This window comes from Ambystoma mexicanum, chromosome 4q (genome assembly GCF_040938575.1).
Source record: "Ambystoma mexicanum isolate Mex_15411 chromosome 4q, UKY_AmexF1_1, whole genome shotgun sequence".
Lineage (NCBI taxonomy): Eukaryota > Metazoa > Chordata > Amphibia > Caudata > Ambystomatidae > Ambystoma > Ambystoma mexicanum.
The window spans coordinates 859,004,599-859,024,776 of NC_090928.1; the positions used below are offsets into that span (position 1 = coordinate 859,004,599).

General features: G+C 54.1%; 1 protein-coding gene across 1 annotated transcript in view; it reads left to right on the forward strand.

Moving 5' to 3' along the window:
- The first annotated feature begins 3,831 nt into the window (after nt 1–3,831).
- The window catches only part of STPG4 (sperm-tail PG-rich repeat containing 4), a 384,338-nt gene continuing 367,991 nt past the window's right edge, over nt 3,832–20,178 (forward strand). The window contains exon 1 of the mRNA XM_069608424.1: nt 3,832–4,071. Coding sequence (XP_069464525.1) covers nt 3,973–4,071 — 99 coding nt within the window. The 5' untranslated portion in view covers nt 3,832–3,972. The remainder of the gene's footprint in view (nt 4,072–20,178) is intronic.

Here is a 20,178-nt window from a genome sequence, read left to right on the forward strand (position 1 = left end):
GGGATGGTGTCAGGACTTGCAGGGTCTGCCTGGGGGTTATGGTGGAGGTAAGGGGTGGTGGTGGGTAGTGTCAGAACTTGAGGTTTTTATGGTGGAGTTGAAGGGGGTGTGGGGAAGGGGATGTACTTGCCGGGGGCTGGTTGAGGTGGAGGTTACGCGATAGTGGGTGGTGTCAGGACTTGAAGGTGCTGCTATGAGGGGTGTAGGCCAGCAGTTTAGGTGCCTTGAAACTAGGGTTGCTATGGGTTTCACTTTGGTGCTGCCTTGAGTCACAGGTTGACGGTCCACAGTTTCGCTGGGGTGCTAACTTGAGTTGTGTGGGAATGGCACGCAATTTCGCCGGGGTGCTGCCTTGAGTTTCAGGTTGACAGTGTGCAGTTTCACTGGGGTTCTGCCTTCAGTTGTGTGGGGACGGCACACAGTTTCACTGAGGTGCTGCCTTGAGTTACGGGTTAACGGTCTGCAGTTTCGCCGGGGTGCTGTCTTGAGTTGCGGGTGGACAACATGCAGTTTTGCAGGGGTGCTGCCTTGAGTTGCGTGGGGATGCCATGCAGTTTTGTCGGGTGCTGTCTTGAGTTACGCTTTCATGGTCTGTGGTTTCGCCAGGGTGCTGCCTTGAGTTACGGGGGAGATGGTCTGCAGTTTCGCCGGGGTGCGGTCTTGAGTTGCGGGGGGACAACATGCAGTTTTGCTGGGGTGCTGCCTTGAGTTGCGTGGGGGTGACATGCACTTTTGTCGGGGTGCTGCCTTGAGTTACGGGTTGATGGTCTGCGGTTTCACCAGGGTGCTGCCTTGAGTTACGGGGGGAGGCCACGCAGTTTCGCCGGGGTGCTGCCGTGAGATGCAGGGGGCGGCATGAAGTTTCACCAGGGTGCTGCCTTGAGTTAAGAGGGGGACGGCAAGCAGTTTTGCCCGGATGCTGCCTTAAGTTACGGGTTGACGGTCTGCAGTTTTGCCGGAGTGCTGCCTTGAGTTGCAGGGGTATGACATGCGGTTTCGCTGGGGTGCTGCCTTGAGTAGCGTGGGGATGCCACGCAGTTTCACCAAAGTGCTGCATTCAGTTACTGGTTGACGGTCTGCAGTTTCGCCGGGTGCTGCCTGGAGTTGCGGGAGGACGACACGCAGTTTTGCCAAGATGGTGGCTTGAGTTACGGGTTGGCGGCACACAGTTTCGTCAGGGTCAATGGAGGGGCAAAGGTGGGAGCAAAGGTTGTTAGCTGTCGCTGGTTTTTGTTTGCATGAGGGCGTGTTGTGGGAGTTCTAGGCGCAACTCAATTTTCTTTGCCCCTCGGGTTACTTTACACTTTTGAATCCATGAATAGGCGAAACACACAAAAATACTCTTACGCGCAAGTAGGTGCAAAGTTGTTTTAGGCGCTAAGTACTTTGCTGAGACTTTGTACTTTTTCTATGAATTGGTCCCTCAAGAACAGGGGTGTGCCAGCCGATAGGTTCGAAGAGAAAAGTACCTGCTATGCTAAGAAAGGAAGGCACGCCGGAGTCTGCTTGCAGGAGGGAAGTAGAGGCCTGCAGCTGTCATCGTCGGATCCCACAACCCCCACTTTTGTGCCTGAATACACAAAACAAACCAGGGAAGGCAACAATAGTTGTGCATCTTCAATGCGTTATTGCAAGGTGCATGCGACAGAACACGAACAGCAGCAGAAACAATAACAAAACAATGGTAATCTGTACTATGCTAGATAAGAGAGGCATGTAAAGTTGAACATAAGCGGAAGCGGAAGACACAAAAAATGTCGGCACGTGACTAGCACGTAAGTCATAAATTGCAGTAGGTAGCCCATCACAGTGCATTCTCTTTGGTGAGGTAACGGTCAGCACGCCCAACCCATGGACTCCATAACTCTGGAAAACCAGCACTGTCAGACCACAGACTGCAGAGCGCGTGCACCTGAACGTTCTTCTGCCTTCCTACATCTTTCGACCCTCTGTAGCCCATCAGCAGCAGGACTCCACTGCACCTGGCACGTTCCAGTCCGTTGTCCGTTTTCAGGCGCACGTCAGCACGTCAGTGAACATGCATGACACAACTCCACAAGACAGAGGAAGGAAATAGAGAGGCGGCCTCGAGCACATTCAATACCCATGGATCCGCTCATGTCACTTAACTCAGAGCAACTTTTTACAATACAAACTATATTTCGGCAATGCCATAAAACATTCACCAAAAATGTGTATAATTATTTTAAAGAATCCTAGCATACGATAAAATACATAAACATCCAGAGAGTCATACACATTCATAGGTTCCCATTATAAGGTGCCACGGGAGAATACACATCGGTAAAACAGCACAGTGTCTTGCCAAGGGATATGCGAAAGTTGTGTACACTGTGTGACATTCCCTGGTATACAACAGCAATTCAGTTCTACACCTCAAAGGGATTAAATACAATAACACGTATGATGAAACAATTTAACTATAAGAATCAAGTAAAATCGTAAATCCAGGTCAATTTTATTTCTAATCAACTAAACGAACATTTGTAAATACTTGCAGTACTTAAAAACGACTTCACTTTTTATATAGGCACTATTCTAAAAACGACCTACTAATTCCTATGCTTGGTCTGCATATAGGTACAACCCTTCTGATATTCAGGAAATCCCACGGTAGACTAAGGTATTGATGATTTAAATGATCCCTACTACTTAAACACTGATGCGGGAAGGCCGTTCTTTAAACATTCAATGCAGAAGGAAACGAAGTTGCACAGTATGAGATTATTCCGAAATGGCTCTCTTGTAGTGCTGTCTGGTGGTCTGTCTCTGCAATTAAGTTGGGCTGAATAGAAAGCATCCAGAGAGAGTTCGCGCACCCGTTAAGCTTTGCATAACCGCTGTGTCATCGCACTGAACCGCAGCAAGACTGGCCCATTCAACATCCATCTCACGAAGCACACATTGGCACATTTGATTCAGTCAAATCGGTTTCTCACAAATACATTGGGGCATTTTAATGACATTTCTGGCTGCACTTGTCCTATGATAGCAACGCCCGCACACTGCATGTTATATAATACACATGGTGACTATAAACGTATTATGAGGGCATTTGAGGGTGCACTTGCCTTATGCTAGGAGCACATCCACGTTGCAGGGTATCGCATACATTTGGTGACTATAACGTTCGTATGATGGATGGCATTTTTGTGGTATTAGAGGATGCACCTGAAACAGTGGGCCTATTCCTTACTTGGGGTTACGTACACGACATATTAAGGCATTATTGGTTTGTTTGAGGAACTGTTTAGCAGATGTCGGCAGCAACTGCACATATGGGAAGTGGGAGAGGAATCATACTTTAGCACATGGTGACTATACAAGGACTTTAATGGCACTCGTACAGTACTCGAGAGTGCACTTGGTAAATTACATCCAAACCCTATTTGCTATGGCACCCCAGCATGCCTCACTGTCAATGTAACATATGCCACATGCATGTACACAGTTAGTCACATTTTATATTTTAAAACATAGCAGTATTTGATCAATTATTTTGTTGTTAACTGCCAAGCCTTTTGTAATGGCGCCTTGAAACACCATTTGTTGTAAAGGCGCCTTACAAATATCCAATACAATTAAAATAAACTAGTGCAGCATGGTCCAGTGACATATTTTAGCATTCTTTTGTTTCAAACATTAAATCATTGTTTGTTTGTATTGTCATGGTTCATTAGCAATAAATAACCTAGGTTGGAGAAGTTAAGTGTGACAGCAACAGTCTCCTCTCTGGTGGCAACCTGCAATCATGGTACACAATGCGTCACCAGGAGACACAGCCTTCACGTAACCTGATCGTGCGGGTCTAGCGAATCCCATCTCTAAGGCGACCAGAGATGGGCCCCGGGGCGTCCGCTGGACCATGCCCGAGAGTGCCTGTGCGCTGAGCGGATCACCGGAGGAGCGAAGGACGCGCTCCTAACCACCGGCGCTTTTCCCCTCACCACCATGAATTTCGGGGAGCACGAGGCGGTGGCGCAGGAAAGAAACACTCCCCTCAGCCAACAGGAAAGCCGCGTGCTCTCAGGCATCGCGAGCCCCTCTCAGGTAAGCTAGAATCACCTCAGCTCCGCGGGGGCCGAGAAGCGCATGCGTCGTAACGACGCTTAGTTCAAGGCCGCTTCTTAGCGCACAATGCCGCCTGCCATTGATCAGGAGGTGGTCTGGTCAGCTGGGTATGGCCGTACCGAGGGGAGCTGGGAAAGAGGAGGGGGCAAGCCCCTCCACCCATGTACATGGGATGTTGCAGGGATGTCAAGAGCAAGTTAGACGTTTGTGAAAAGTCGTTCCTCGGTGATACATACAACGTGGAGTTTACCAGCAACCAGAGGCTAGGGAGAACATAGACCTGTGTGCATTCCTAAGTATACTGCTTTTTTGTGTGTGCTTTTTAGTGTATGTTGTATATTAAATGATGTTTTATACTAACAGTCAACGCGAAACACTTAATCGAACTGCAATTATGAATATAACAAAACGGGGAAACTGCAGAAAGCACACAATTTACTAGAATCCATCAAAGTAAAAATATAAGGACTATAACACAAGATCTGAGGTATAAAGAATTTGCCTGAACAAATGAAAATCGTGTTTTAGATGGAGGGTGCGTACTTCGCTGGAGATGAGGCGATCTCTAGAGAGACCCCAGCGCAGTGAGGGAGATTTGGGCCTGTCCTGTTGGTGGTTGGTGTTCTGATCAATCGGCTGTCTTGCGCAAGATCTCCCATGCCTTTTTTACGCATGTTGCAGGTAGGCCATAGAATCCGGGCACCCCTGTGGCAAGCAGTGTACGTAACAAAGAAAATGTGAGCGAGGAAATAAGAATACTCCTATGTCCCTTCCCCTTTCCTCCATACTTGTGGGACATTCCGTCCTTCAGGGAGGGGACCAGAGCACTTTTTAATAGCATCAAAACATTTACTTTATTGTCCTTCTTTTATTTTTAAATGGTGCCACCGCACGTGACCGTAGCCCCGCCTTCCTGAGCTGTGTCCCGTGCATACCCCTTCAGTACTTTTCTCCACACGGTCAGTCGGATGCACTTGCATCATTCATGCTCCGGTTCCACGGTCATCTTTCCTCCATCTATGCCAGAGCGTCTGCGATTCATGTCCTGTTCATCATGCGAACGTCGGTTCACGAGGGCAGATCCCCACTCTCTCTGCCTGGAGTGCTTAGGCCCGGAACACCATTGGACTTGTGCTTCTACTGAGACTCCCTCCCCGTCCGGGCACTCCAGCATTGGCTTGTCAGGTGGCAGGAGGTGTTTCAATGCATACCTCCACCACATTTACAGCTGTTCATTGAAGAAAAAAGGAAACGGCCAGTAAGTTCATTCCTTTTCATGGCACCCTGGCCAGGAGACTCCTTCCCCGGGTCTTCTGGGTCTGGGAGGGGCTCAAGTAGCTACATTACCCAGGATCTCCCTGAGATGTCCCGCAAGGGATCTAACGGTGCTCCTGAGTTTCCCCCGAGGACCCCTGCAAGGGGGCTGCCATTACCGGATCTCTTCTTCTGAGGTTCCCCTTCTAAGGGCTAAAACTAGGACCAGTACATCTGGGGCTGTTGTCACAGGGGTCAGCCCCCAGGTTTCCACTTCTGGAACTAAGTGTACCGAGTCTCGGCTCGCGGACCCTGTCAAGGTGACTAAGTGTACCGGGGTTACTTCTGAGGTACCCCTTCTTGGGGCTATATCTGCGACCAGCAAGATTGAGGGGAACCCCTATTAGGCTCTGGCTTCCGGGGGTGACTCTAAGCCTCCCCACACTCAGACCTGTGGTGGAACCAAACCTGCTGAGGGGGCAAAGAAGCTGGTCAAGCACCATAATTCTTCCAGTACCGGCTCCGTTGAGGTTCCCTCACTTGGGGCTGATTCAGCAGCAGTCATTAAGGTGTCTCAGAAACACTCTAGATCTGCTAGCACTGGCCCTGCCGAGGTTCTATGTCACAAGGCCAAAATGGCACATAAGACCCCTGACTCCCCTGGAGTGACTACGGTCTCACTCACACCTGTGACGTTGATCCCATCAGGTGTTGACAAAATGGCGGTCCAACCCCCGAGGTCTACGGCGGGCATTTTGACTACCTCTCTTACACCAGCGTTCATCACGGCTGGTGCTGAGGGGCCTATTTTTGAGGCAGAGCAGCCTTTTCCACATTTTGTGGATAATAAAAACCTGTTCCGCCCTGCAATGGATTGGCGTGCTCAGACTCGGCTGCCGCATACAGTCTCGCTCCCTCCTGCATCCGCTCTTTTGATCTATGTGGATCCAGTTGGTGGGGGGACCATCTTGGCAACCATCCTCTTTGCGATCCTGGGGTTATGCCCCTTCTGAGCAGCCTCTGCCCACTCCAGCACCTAGACCCTCATCTGAGGATGCTTTTTTTTGGCAAGTTTCAAACACGTATGCATTCAGATCCCATGAAGGTGTACCTTAAGGATTTATTTAAGGAAATGCATCCTAAGCCGCCTGAACCGGCCCCTGCTCCAGCAATCCATATGCAGCTTCCGGTGGTGCCACCTCCTCCACCTTTCCCTGTGGGGCCTCCTCCCCCACTGCCTCCTCTCCCTCCACACTCCCCTTTGGAAAAGACTCTGGTTGCTCTGTCAACCATGCCTTCGGGGCATGAGGCGGCAGGTGTGGTGAATCAGACTTCTGCTCCTGTCTTACTGGATGAAGACCAGATGGAGCAGGATGGTGATGACCCACCTCACTCTATTATAGCCTTTCACGAGCGGGTGCTGGATAGGATGGCACTGCTAGAAATTCCGATACCCGAGCCCCCAGCTCAACAAGAGGGAGTACTTTTTGTAGCCTTCACTCTGTCGACACAGGAACGAACTGGCCTGTTCCTTCAGAAGGCCGATGCCCGTAAGGTCTGGGAAAAACCTTATTCCGGGCAGCACGTAAACAAGAAAATTTACGCTCACTACAAGCTTCACACGTCTGAGGAAATATCCTTATCGGCATGCCCGCTCCCTTCTTCGACGGTGGTGGCAGCAGCTACGCTCCAGTCAAAGCCAGCGTCTACATCCTCCACTGCAGCGTCTCAGATCCTCTCCAAGGAGGACAAGCTTCTTGACGCCACTGGGAAAAAGGTTTTTACAATTCGGCTCTTCAGCTGCCTTTCGGCTAATAATGAGCTTATCCTGGCGGCTGCCAATGCCAAACTGTGGAAGGAGCTAGCCAAGTTTCAGGAATGTATTCCTCCTGATAGGCTTGAAGACTTCAACGGCGGCTTATCTGACGCCAGGGTTATGGCGCAGGATCTACTTGAGGCTGCGGCCCGTCCTGTAGACACTTCCGCTCGAGGCCTTTTGGTCGGAGTAGATTTCTCCCGCCAAGTGTGGCTGCATACTATGAAGTTTTTGAAGGAAGTTCAGGACAAGGTGTTTGATCTCCCCTTCTAGGGTAAAGAACTGTTCCACTCCTTATCGGACGAGGAACTCACAAAGACCAAGGCAAATACTCAAACTGCCAAGTCATTGTCGGTCCTTGTGAAATTGCCAGCAAAGGCACCTTATACTCAGAGGTCGGGGTCTCAAACAAGGTCCTTCTCTGGTTTCAGAGGTTTTCAGGACCGCCGTGAGCACTGATCAGAGGCTTCAGCTGGTGGGCCCTACCGTAAACTGCAACAGCAAGATGGCCAGTTTTTCTCTCACCTGACAGCCTCCTCTTCAGCAACATGTGGTCTCTCTGCCAGAAAAACATCTAAATGATATTTTCCATCGGTCGCACAAGACTGTGGTGGGACGACACATTTCTTCTCATCTGGAGGCCTGGCAGACCATCACAGAAGACCGATGGGTTTTGACAGTTGCTCGGGTGGGCTTCCGCTTGACCATCCCCCCTACTCCACCTTCTCATCCTCCTTTTCTGCAGACTGGGTCGCCCTCCCTCAAGCCGAGGTTCAGAAATTTCTAGACCTCAGAGCATTGGAACCTGTTCCCTTGATGGAGCAAGGGGAGGGCTATCACTCCCGTCTGTTTACAGTGCCAAAACCATACAGGCTGGTCTGCGCAATATCCTCAACCTATCCAAGTTCACTCTCTTTCCATCCCAAGAGAAATTAAAGATGAATACACTCTGCCAGATAAAGTCTTCTCTCTGGAAGTGCGATTGGCTCAGCGTGGTAGACCTTCAGGATACATACATGCATATTCTGACCTGGAGCCCGCATCGTGGGAACAGAACACTTCCAGTATCGTGTGCTTTTGTTTGGTCTCAGCTTGGCACTGCATGTCTCTACGAAGATATTATTGGTTGTCGCAGCTCCTGTGCAGTCCTTGCCCACAGGCCGCTACGGCCAAACTTCAGTCACTCATTCAGCTCCTGTTCCATCTTGGGCTGTCGGTGAACTGGGGGAAATTGTGGATGACGGGCGCTCAAAACCTGATCTTTCTGGGTTTCCGTTGGGATACCGTCAGTACCAGAGTGTTCCTGATGGAGGATAGGATAGCAAACCCTTCGGCCGCGTGCCAGCTCTTCCTGCAGTCCTCTCACCTGTCGGCTTGGTGGTTCCAGAGACTCCTGGGCATCATGGCCTCTTGCATGTTAGCTCTTCCTCTTGCACACCTGAAAATGAGGCACACTCAGCTTGCTCTTCGGAGCTGCTGGTCCCAGGCTACGGAATCAGATTCCAAGATGATTCTAGTTGCATCCTGCATGACGGCAGATCTTCAATGGTGGTCATCCGCCAGCAACCTTTCAGTGGGAACCTCCTTCCAGGAGCCCTGCTCACAAGTAACGACTACTACAGACACTGCGTCACCTCGAGGTGTATCATTTGTGGACGCCTCAAGACAGGTGGCTCCATATCAATTACCTGGAGCTCCTGGCAGTTTTTCTGGCGCTCCAGGCTTTTCAACAATCTATCACCAAGAGTGTGGTTCAAATTCGCACAAACAATTTCGTAGCTTGTTCTACATCAACAAACAGAGAGGCACCAAGTCTCCCCTTCTGGGGGATCTTGCTATCCAAATATGGAATTGGGCTATCCAACACAATGTCTTGCTCCAAGCTGTGCACATTCCGGATCACATCATTGTGGCTGCAGACTCCCTCTACCGCCAATCGGCTGCGAGTTACGAGTGGGAGATGAACACTGATGTTCTCACCAAGGTCTTCCAGCAATGGGGTATTCCCGGGGTGGACCTCTTTGCGACATCATCAAACAGGAAACGTCCTCTTTATGCTTCCAGGGATGGGCTCAGAGCGTCTTCCTTGGGGGACACCCTCGAGATCCTGTGCGACAACATGAAAGCTTATGCCTTCCTGCCATTGCCACTGATTCATTGGTCACTTTGGAAACTCAGGAGTGCATCCAACTGCACTCTCCTCTTCATAGCTCCTTGGTGGCCAGCCAGATCCTGGTTTTCAGAATTGCAGAACTTGTCGGTGTCCGCTCCGATCAGGTTGCCTCAGATTCCTGACCACCTTCACCAGAGCAATCACCGTTGTGTGAACCCCTCCCCACAATCGTTCAGCTTGGCGGCCTGGTGCCTGAGATCCTATCATTAGCGCAGTTCAACCTCTACGAGGACAACATGGGTATAATTCAAGCAGCATGAAAGCCCTCTACAAGAGCTCAATACAGGAGCAAGTGGCTCAATATTTCTCATTGGTGTCTGACCAAAGAGCTTGATCCCAGGCATGCTTCAATTGACACTGTTTTGTCTTTTGTATATGACCTTTCAGCCTCTGGCATACATGTCTTATCATGCAGGACATATTTGTCTGCCATTGCGGCTTACCTGTCTAAAGACAGTTGCTCCTTTTTCGCTGGCTAATCCAGTCGTCAAAAGACACTTTGCAGGTCTCCATCTGTTTCCCCCGGTTCGGGCCCCTCAACCCAAATGGGATCTGAATATGGTCCTTACTGCTTTATTACATAAGCCTTTTGAACCCATTGCCACTACTGAACTCAAGTACCTGTCCTGTAAAATTGCCTTTTTGATTGCAGTAACATCTGCAAGGTGAGTAAGTGAGCTTCAGGCCCTTTCTGTGGAACATCCGTTCCTAACTTTCCATAAGGATAAGGTTGTGCTTCGCACTCACCCTTTCTTCTTTCCTAAAGTGGTTTCTGAATTTCATTTGAATCATATATCTTTACCAGTATTCTTACCAAACCCAGTCTCTGAGGCCAAGAGGGTCCTGCACAACCTAGATGTCAGACGGAATAGAACGAGCGAACTCAGAAACTCTTCACAACTCTTTGTTACGTTTGGTGACACAAAAGGGAAACCAGCCTCAAAAGCATCCATCTGCCGCTGGAAAGCTTCAAGTATTTCCGAGACCTACAAGATTCAAGGCCTTCAACCACCAAAGGGCATTCATGCACATCTGGTCCGTGGCTAAGCGGCTGCTGTTGCCCTCCAAAAGTAAGCCCCTTCGGAGTCCATTGCCAAGGTGGCTACATGGACCTCCCCATCGGCTTTTTACAAACACTACTGTCTCGACCTGAGCTCACAGGCTGATGCTCAATTTGGCCAGGCAGTTCTTAAGAATTTGTTCCAATAAGGGAAATTTCCATCCACCCGTAATACCTGTCACGCGCCTGACAACCTGGCGCTTGTGGAATCCACTGCGGTATCGCCGCCATTGAAAGAGCACATCACGCTTCTTGCTACGTTGCCCAGCGGTCTAGTTTCTTTAGTGTCATGGCCGCCGGCCGAAACCTTCTTGGCAGTCCAACTTTCGTTTCTCCCTCGCTTTGCAAACCTGCCTGCTTTTCAGCTACTTTGGGGTCTGACACTTGTATTCTTTCTCTCTGCCTCAGTGGTACCTTGCTTTTCCTTGTTTGGCTAGCTTTAGCTTCTGCCTGTGTTGTTTCTGGTGCCTGGTGCTGCTATCCTCCTTTTTTCTGGGTCTCGCTCCCATTCTGTTTCTCTCCCCCTTGTGGCATCCGCGCTTTGCATCCTCTTTGGCTCCCGCCGTGCCTCTCTACCTTTTCGGCGTTTCCTCTAAGCGTCTCTCCTTGCTCTGGCCTTTACGGATCACACTTCCCTTTCTCTCTGATCTGTTTTTTTTCTCTCTCTCTCGCGCTTCCGACCGGAGAGCATATACAACCTACGGCTTCCCTAGCCCTTGCAGCAGCTGAACCGCACTCCTGCATTCTTTTCCGCTGCTATTTATGAACATACCACAGATATTCTTCTTCATTGTTAGGAGGTATTTTGGACTTGACAGTGATCCTTGTCCTACTTACCAACGGAGCCATCCTCCTCTGGCAAGAAGCTTTCCAACATCTCCCGTTCTGGAGCCCTTTCATCTGGTTGCTCTACCAAAGGACTACTACGCTTCATAGGTTTTTTCTGCCGACCTGCTTTTTCCTCTGATTGGCTGCCTCAGAAAGGGGTCCCTAGCGGTCTTGTGTACCAAGACGGCATAGTGGCTTCGACTCGAGGGAGGCCATATCTCTACTAAAAAAGAATACCTGCAGGATAAAAGGCAAGAATACCCCGAGCAGTTCAGATGAAACAGGTGAGGAGGAGGTGGTTTTGTCTGAGCTGAGTGACGACCAGGGGATTCTGACAATACCTATGGTCAGTGCTTTGGAATCTGCCACAAGTATGGAGAAAAGGGGACAGGATGTAGGAGTATGACGAAGTTACTCACTGTAGTGACTGCCTTACTCCTAGCCCATAGTCCCCTTTCCTCCATACGCCCGCCCGCCGCCCCTCTAATAAGTATCCTCTATTGTTGGTAAATGGCCTTAGATCTGGAGATAGAAAAGGACTGAAGGGCAATGCGTGGGGCGGAGCTCAGGAAGGAGGGGCTACAATCACGTGCCGTGGCCCCATGTAAAAATAAAAGAAGGACAACAAAAGTAAATTTCTTGATGCTATTAAAAAGTGCTCCGGTCCTGTCCCAAAGGATGGAATGTCCCACAAGTATGGAGGAAAGGGGATGATGGACTAGGAGTAAGTAGTCACTACGGTGAGTAACTTTGTCATTGTGCTAAAACTTAACAGATCTTCTCGTTTGAGTCTCATAACATTTTTGCCAGTTTCTCAAATTTTTGATTTGCTTCCCGCTTCCACTAATAAAAATTCCATTCCCAGTCCAAAACGTGCAGCAACACCAACAAAAATGGCAGAAGGGCACTATACAAGTGCCCCTTTTCATACTACCATGTAACTAGCTGCCTGTCTATGGGCCATGTGACCCAGCCCCATTTCTCGGGCCGGGCTGAGCCAGACGGCCCGAGGCGCAGAGCCAGACGGTCTGGGGCGCAGAGCTAATAGCTCATGAGGAGGGCACAGTAAGGGGTGTAACAGATTATTACACAGCCCACGCAAGCCAGGGAACTCCTGCCCCTACAATGAATGTGGTGCACAATAAAACGCTTTTTATTTTTTTGGTATACTACAGATTCTTTTTGAGTAGGCCTCCAAACCGTCTTGCACCCAACCTCCACAAACACACCGTGTCACAATGGAATGGGAACCAGGCCGGTGTGTATCAATAAGATATTTATTAATGTATTATTTAATGTCAAAGGAAAATCAACCAATTACAACAGCCACCAATATTGTGGCAACACAAAATGCAATAATTTCTACAAAACAACCAGGGTAAAAGATACCGTCACAGCTACTTCCTTCTTTTAATGGCAGAACAGAAAAAGAACAATTTACCACATCATGATAGCACTAGCGTTAATCACTTCCACTGCAACACCCAACCCCCCAAACATCAATTGGACTTGATTCCTTTGAATGGAAGGCAGTGGCAGGGAGTAAGAATACAGGGGGAACATCGGTTTTGGTGTAGGATAGCAGATGCAAAGAGGAATGATAGTGGCAAATGAAAATTCGTTTATCAAGGCCCAATTTAAACACAGGGACAAATTGGTTTCCCAGATCACAATGGGATTCATTCTTTTGGGCAACACTATATAACTATGACAATTTAAAAAACACTGGGAAAAAGATTGCTGGTTTCGAATTCCATCAACCCTTATCCCGTGAAATTCAATGGGGGAATTAAGTGATTGACTTACAAAAATACTAAGAGGCCGATTCATGGAATAATTAGCGCGGCTCAAGTGGGCAAAAACGTGTGAATCGCAGTGGAATAGCGAAAATCGCAGTGCAAGTACGAAAATCGCACGAAAAGCAGCGCACATCGATTCATGGAAGTCCGTGCGCGAGAAAACCAGCGGATGTGCGATAAAAAAGTGCGCGGCGCACGTTGGCGCACAGGCCATCTAACAGCGTGCCCCAGGTCACAGCGAAAATCGCACAGGCCACAGCGGAAATCGCACATAGCGCGGCGCACGCAACAAAAGTAGGCGGAACACGGGCGTAACACTCGGAATGGGGAACAACTTGCCAAAACGTGGGCGTCACGGGGGAAGTACAGGGCACAAGTGCGCGGAACGCCCACACGCTCGCCTACAACACGTATTCATGGAATAGAATAGGGCAAAAAAGCGCACGCTCAAACCAGCGCACAGGCACAAACACGACCGCCACAAGAAAGCAGGCGGTAGCGTCTCTGCGGCTGTAAGAAATGTGCGCCAAAAGGTGCGCCAACAAATAGCACCTATATACTGCCATGATGAATGTCCTATACTGTGGCCCTCCAGGACAAATGACGTGCAAAGGGGTACCCACAAACACGGACACCCGCTGACAAAAAATACGTGTGCGTGTATACCGGGGTGCGCGGGAAGTCTCACATGCGATTTGGCCGGGTACGTGTATTTCAGGGGTGCGCGGGAAGTTCCACACGCGATTTCAGCAGGGTACGTGTATTTCAGGGGTGCGCGGGAAGTTCCACACGCGATTTCATCAGGGTACGTGTATTTCAGGGGTGCGCGGGAATTTCCACACGTGATTTCAGCAGGGTACGTGTATTTCAGGGGTGCGCGGGAAGTTCCACATGCGATTTCTGCAGGGTACGTGTATTTCAGGGGTGCGCGGGAAGTTCCACACGCGATTGGCCCAGTGCGAGCAGGGTACGTGTATTTCAGGGGTGCGCGGGAATTTCCACACGCGATTTCAGCAAGGTATGTGTATTTCAGGGGTGCGCGGGAAGTTCCACACGCGATTGGCCCAGTGCGAGCAGGGTACGTGTATTTCAGGGGTGCGCGGGAATTTCCACACACGATTTCAGCAAGGTATGTGTATTTCAGGGGTGCGCGGGAAGTTCCACACGCGATTTCATCAGGGTACGTGTATTGCAGGGGTGCGCGGGAAGTTCCACACGCGATTGGGCCAGTGCGAGCAGGGTATGTGTATTTCAGGGGTGCGCGGGAATTTCCACACGCGATTTCAGCAAGGTATGTGTATTTCAGGGGTGCGCGGGAAGTTCCACACGCGATTTCATCAGGGTACGTGTATTGCAGGGGTGCGCGGGAAGTTCCACACGCGATTGGGCCAGTGCGAGCAGGGTACGTGTATTTCAGGGGTGCGCGGGAAGTTCCACACGCAATTTCAGCAAGGTATGTGTTTTTCAGGGGTGCGCGGGAAGTTCCACACGCGATTTCATCAGGGTACGTGTATTTCAGGGGTGCGCGGGAAGTTCCACACGCGATTAGCCCATTGCGAGCAGGGTATGTGTATTTCAGGGGTGCGCGGGAAGTTCCACACGCGATTTCAGCAAGGTATGTGTATTTCAGGGGTGCGCGGGAAGTTCCACACACGATTTCAGCAGGGTATGTGTATTTCAGGGGTTCTGGGGAGTACCACACGTGAATTGGCCGTGTGGGCCCTCCCAGGTGTACGCTCCACAACCTCCACGGACCCTGCAGGCAGCCCACACCATGGGGGACTACCCTGCACCCATGCTCATGTCCCGCAGGCAGCCCATCCACCATGGGCATGCCCCCCAGCCAACCCACATGTCACCTTGCACTACCGATCAACAATGCATGTCTACCACCACCCCCACCCCCCTGCCACCATGGGCATCCTCCACCAGGCCCCCACTCATGTCACCCACCACCCCCAACCCCCTGCCACCATGGGCAGCCTCCAGCAGGCCCCCACTCATGTCTCCCACCACCCCCACCCCCCAGCAGTGCAGGGGCAGCCTCCACCAGGCCCCCACTCATGTCTACCACCACCCCCACCCCCCTGCCACCATGGCCACCCTCCACCAGGCCCCCACTCATGTCCCCCTGCACCCCCACCCCCCAGCATCCAGGGTCACCCTCCACCAGGCCCCCACTCATGTCTCCCACCACCCCCACCCCCCAGCAGTGCAGGGGCAGCCTCCACCAGGTCCCCACTCATGTCTACCACCACCCCCACCCCCCTGCCACCATGGCCACCCTCCACCAGGCCCCCACTCATGTCCCCCTGCACCCCCACCCCCCAGCATCCAGGGTCACCCTCCACCAGGCCCCAACTCATGTCTCCCACCACCCCCACCCCCCAGCCACCATGGGCAGCCCCCACCAGGCCCCCACTCATGTCTCCCACCACCCCCACCCCCCAGCAGTGCAGGGGCAGCCTCCACCAGGCCCCCACTCATGTCTCCCAACACCCCCACCCCCCAGCAGTGCAGTTGCAGCCTCCACCAGGCCCCAACTCATGTCTCCCACCACCCCCACCCCCCAGCCACCAGGGGCACCCCCCACCAGGCCCCCACCCATGTTTCCCACCACCCCCACCCCCCAGCAGTGCAGGGGCAGCCTCCACCAGGCCCCCACTCATGTCTCCCACCACCCCCCTGCCAACATGGGCAGCCTCCACCAGGCCCCCACTCATGTCTCCCACCACCCCCACCCCCCAGCCACCAGGGGCAGCCCCCACCAGGCCCCCACCCATGTCTCCCACCACCCCCACCCCCCAGCAGTGCAGAGGCAGCCTCCACCAGGCCCCCACTCAGGTCTACCACCACCCCTACCCCCCAGCAGTGCAGGGGCAGCCTCCACCAGGCCCCAACTCATGTCTACCACCACCCCCACCCCCCTGCCACCGTAGGCAGCCCCCACCAGGCCCCCACCCATGTCTCCCACCACCCCCACCCCCCTGCCACCATGGGCAGCCCCCACCAGGCCCCACTCATGTCTCCCACCACCCCCACCCCCCAGCAGTGCAGGGGCAGCCTCCACCAGGCCCCAACTCATGTCTCCCACCGCCCCCACCCCCCAGCCACCAGGGGCAGCCCCCATCAGGCCCCTACCCATGTCTCCCACCACCCCCACCCCCCAGCAGTGCAGGGGCAGCCTCCACCAGGCCCCCACTCATGTCTCCCACCACCCCCACCCCCCTGCCACAATGGTCAGCCTCCACCAGGCCCCAACTCATGTCGACCACCACCCCCACCCCCCTGCCACCATGGGCAGCCCCCACCAGGCCCCCACTCATGTCTCCCACCACCCCCACCCCCCAGCAGTGCAGGGGCAGCCTCCACCAGGCCCCCACTCATGTCTCCCACCACCCCCACCCCCCTGCCACCATGGGCAGCCCCCACCAGGCCCCCACTCATGTCTCCCACCACCCCCACCCCCCAGCAGTGCAGGGGCAGCCTCCACCAGGCCCCCACTCATGTCTCCCACCACCCCCACCCCCAGCAGTGCAGGGGCAGCCTCCACCAGGCCCCAACTCATGTCTCCCACCACCCCCACCCCCCAGCCACCAGGGGCACCCCCCACCAGGCCCCCACCCATGTTTCCCACCACCCCCACCCCCCAGCAGTGCAGGGGCAGCCTCCACCAGGCCCCCACTCATGTCTCCCACCACCCCCCTGCCAACATGGGCAGCCTCCACCAGGCCCCCACTCATGTCTCCCACCACCCCCACCCCCCAGCCACCAGGGGCAGCCCCCACCAGGCCCCCACCCATGTCTCCCACCACCCCCACCCCCCAGCAGTGCAGAGGCAGCCTCCACCAGGCCCCCACTCAGGTCTACCACCACCCCCACCCCCCAGCAGTGCAGGGGCAGCCTCCACCAGGCCCCAACTCATGTCTACCACCACCCCCACCCCCCTGCCACCATAGGCAGCCCCCACCAGGCCCCCACCCATGTCTCCCACCACCCCCACCCCCCTGCTACCATGGGCAGCCCCCACCAGGCCCCACTCATGTCTCCCACCACCCCCACCCCCCAGCAGTGCAGGGGCAGCCTCCACCAGGCCCCAACTCATGTCTCCCACCGCCCCCACCCCCCAGCCACCAGGGGCAGCCCCCATCAGGCCCCTACCCATGTCTCCCACCACCCCCACCCCCCAGCAGTGCAGGGGTACGTGTATTGCAGGGGTGCGCGGGAAGTTCCACACGCGATTGGGCCAGTGCGAGCAGGGTATGTGTATTTCAGGGGTGCGTGGGAATTTCCACACGCGATTTCAGCAAGGTATGTGTATTTCAGGGGTGCGCGGGAAGTTCCACACGCGATTTCATCAGGGTACGTGTATTGCAGGGGTGCGCGGGAAGTTCCACACGCGATTGGGCCAGTGCGAGCAGGGTACGTGTATTTCAGGGGTGCGCGGGAAGTTCCACACGCAATTTCAGCAAGGTATGTGTTTTTCAGGGGTGCGCGGGAAGTTCCACACGCGATTTCATCAGGGTACGTGTATTTCAGGGGTGCGCGGGAAGTTCCACACGCGATTAGCCCATTGCGAGCAGGGTATGTCTCCCACCACCCCCACCCCCAGCAGTGCAGGGGCAGCCTCCACCAGGCCCCAACTCATGTCTCCCACCACCCCCACCCCCAGCAGTGCAGGGGCAGCCTCCACCAGGCCCCAACTCATGTCTCCCACCACCCCCACCCCCCAGCCACCAGGGGCACCCCCCACCAGGCCCCCACCCATGTTTCCCACCACCCCCACCCCCCAGCAGTGCAGGGGCAGCCTCCACCAGGCCCCCACTCATGTCTCCCACCACCCCCCTGCCAACATGGGCAGCCTCCACCAGGCCCCCACTCATGTCTCCCACCACCCCCACCCCCCAGCCACCAGGGGCAGCCCCCACCAGGCCCCCACCCATGTCTCCCACCACCCCCACCCCCCAGCAGTGCAGAGGCAGCCTCCACCAGGCCCCCACTCAGGTCTACCACCACCCCCACCCCCCAGCAGTGCAGGGGCAGCCTCCACCAGGCCCCAACTCATGTCTACCACCACCCCCACCCCCCTGCCACCATAGGCAGCCCCCACCAGGCCCCCACCCATGTCTCCCACCACCCCCACCCCCCTGCCACCATGGGCAGCCCCCACCAGGCCCCACTCATGTCTCCCACCACCCCCACCCCCCAGCAGTGCAGGGGCAGCCTCCACCAGGCCCCAACTCATGTCTCCCACCGCCCCCACCCCCCAGCCACCAGGGGCAGCCCCCATCAGGCCCCTACCCATGTCTCCCACCACCCCCACCCCCCAGCAGTGCAGGGGTACGTGTATTGCAGGGGTGCGCGGGAAGTTCCACACGCGATTGGGCCAGTGCGAGCAGGGTATGTGTATTTCAGGGGTGCGTGGGAATTTCCACACGCGATTTCAGCAAGGTATGTGTATTTCAGGGGTGCGCGGGAAGTTCCACACGCGATTTCATCAGGGTACGTGTATTGCAGGGGTGCGCGGGAAGTTCCACACGCGATTGGGCCAGTGCGAGCAGGGTACGTGTATTTCAGGGGTGCGCGGGAAGTTCCACACGCAATTTCAGCAAGGTATGTGTTTTTCAGGGGTGCGCGGGAAGTTCCACACGCGATTTCATCAGGGTACGTGTATTTCAGGGGTGCGCGGGAAGTTCCACACGCGATTAGCCCATTGCGAGCAGGGTATGTCTCCCACCACCCCCACCCCCAGCAGTGCAGGGGCAGCCTCCACCAGGCCCCAACTCATGTCTCCCACCACCCCCACCCCCCAGCCACCAGGGGCACCCCCCACCAGGCCCCCACCCATGTTTCCCACCACCCCCACCCCCCAGCAGTGCAGGGGCAGCCTCCACCAGGCCCCCACTCATGTCTCCCACCACCCCCCTGCCAACATGGGCAGCCTCCACCAGGCCCCCACTCATGTCTTCCACTACCCCCACCCCCCAGCAGTGCAGGAGCAGCCTCCACCAGGCCCCAACTCATGTCTCCCACCACCCCCACCCCCCTGCCACCATGGGCAGCCCCCACCAGGTCCTCACAATCCCCAATCATGTGCGTAATGGTCAGCCTCCACAGCCAAAAAGCCCTACCAAGTAACCCATTCACCCACATGGAAATGGAAATCACATGTTACACCCCCAATGTTCATGAAGCTAATGAACCCATGTCCGTCACACACAATGGTTGCAATTGAATGGGAAAACACCCAACATGACATGCATGAAACCAATGAGATGATACCACACAGTGAAGTATGGAAACAAAATTGTATTGAAAAAAATAAAGAATGCCAAAGAAAGAAAACAAACTACAATGTGAATGAGAAAAAAAAGCTGCATGTCCGTATAAAAACACAAAACTGGAAATCCGAATCCAAAAAAATGTTGTCCAAAGTCAAATGTAAAAAAATCTCCATGCAATAAAGAACTATGTACAAAACTACCAAGGGTCCATGAGCCCAACTGAACAAAGGAAACCTACTAAAAAACCTACCTAAAAATCAACTATATACAAAAAGTGGAGCAGTGTCCGTCGACTCCAAATCATAATAAGAAAGAAAGGAAACCTAAAACTAAAGAACTATATACAAAGGCGGCGGGCAAGTCCAGCGGCTCACTCCGTGGTGTCCCGGGCCAGGGCATCATCGAACTCCTGTTCGATGTCCCGGAGGCAGTCCAGTTCCATGGCCCGAGGGTCCGCAGGGGCGACGCCGTGTCCTCCTCCAACCCCCTGCGGATTGCCTCGAGGCACTCGGCCCGCCTCAGGGCCCTCCGCATGGAGTTCTCCGCCCTGACCATTGTGAGCCGCGCCTCTTCCGCCCGCCGCCGCTCCGCACCTATGGCGTGGCCCAACCGCTGCCACACGGAAGACACTCTCTGTCCTGGGTCCCCCTGCCCTCTGGCCGATGTCTGCCCCTCCGATGTCGAAAGCCCCGAGCCTTCATGTCTCCCACCATGTTGCTGCTGCTGCTGCTCTGCCTCTGCCCGTGCACTGCCTCCTGCTGCCTGCACATCCTCTGCCGGCTGGGGTGCAGTTGTTGATGTGGGCACCCCTGCTGGACCTCCGACTCCCGACTGTGGCAGGGATGCCTCCTCCACCAGCCTGGCCGCACCGT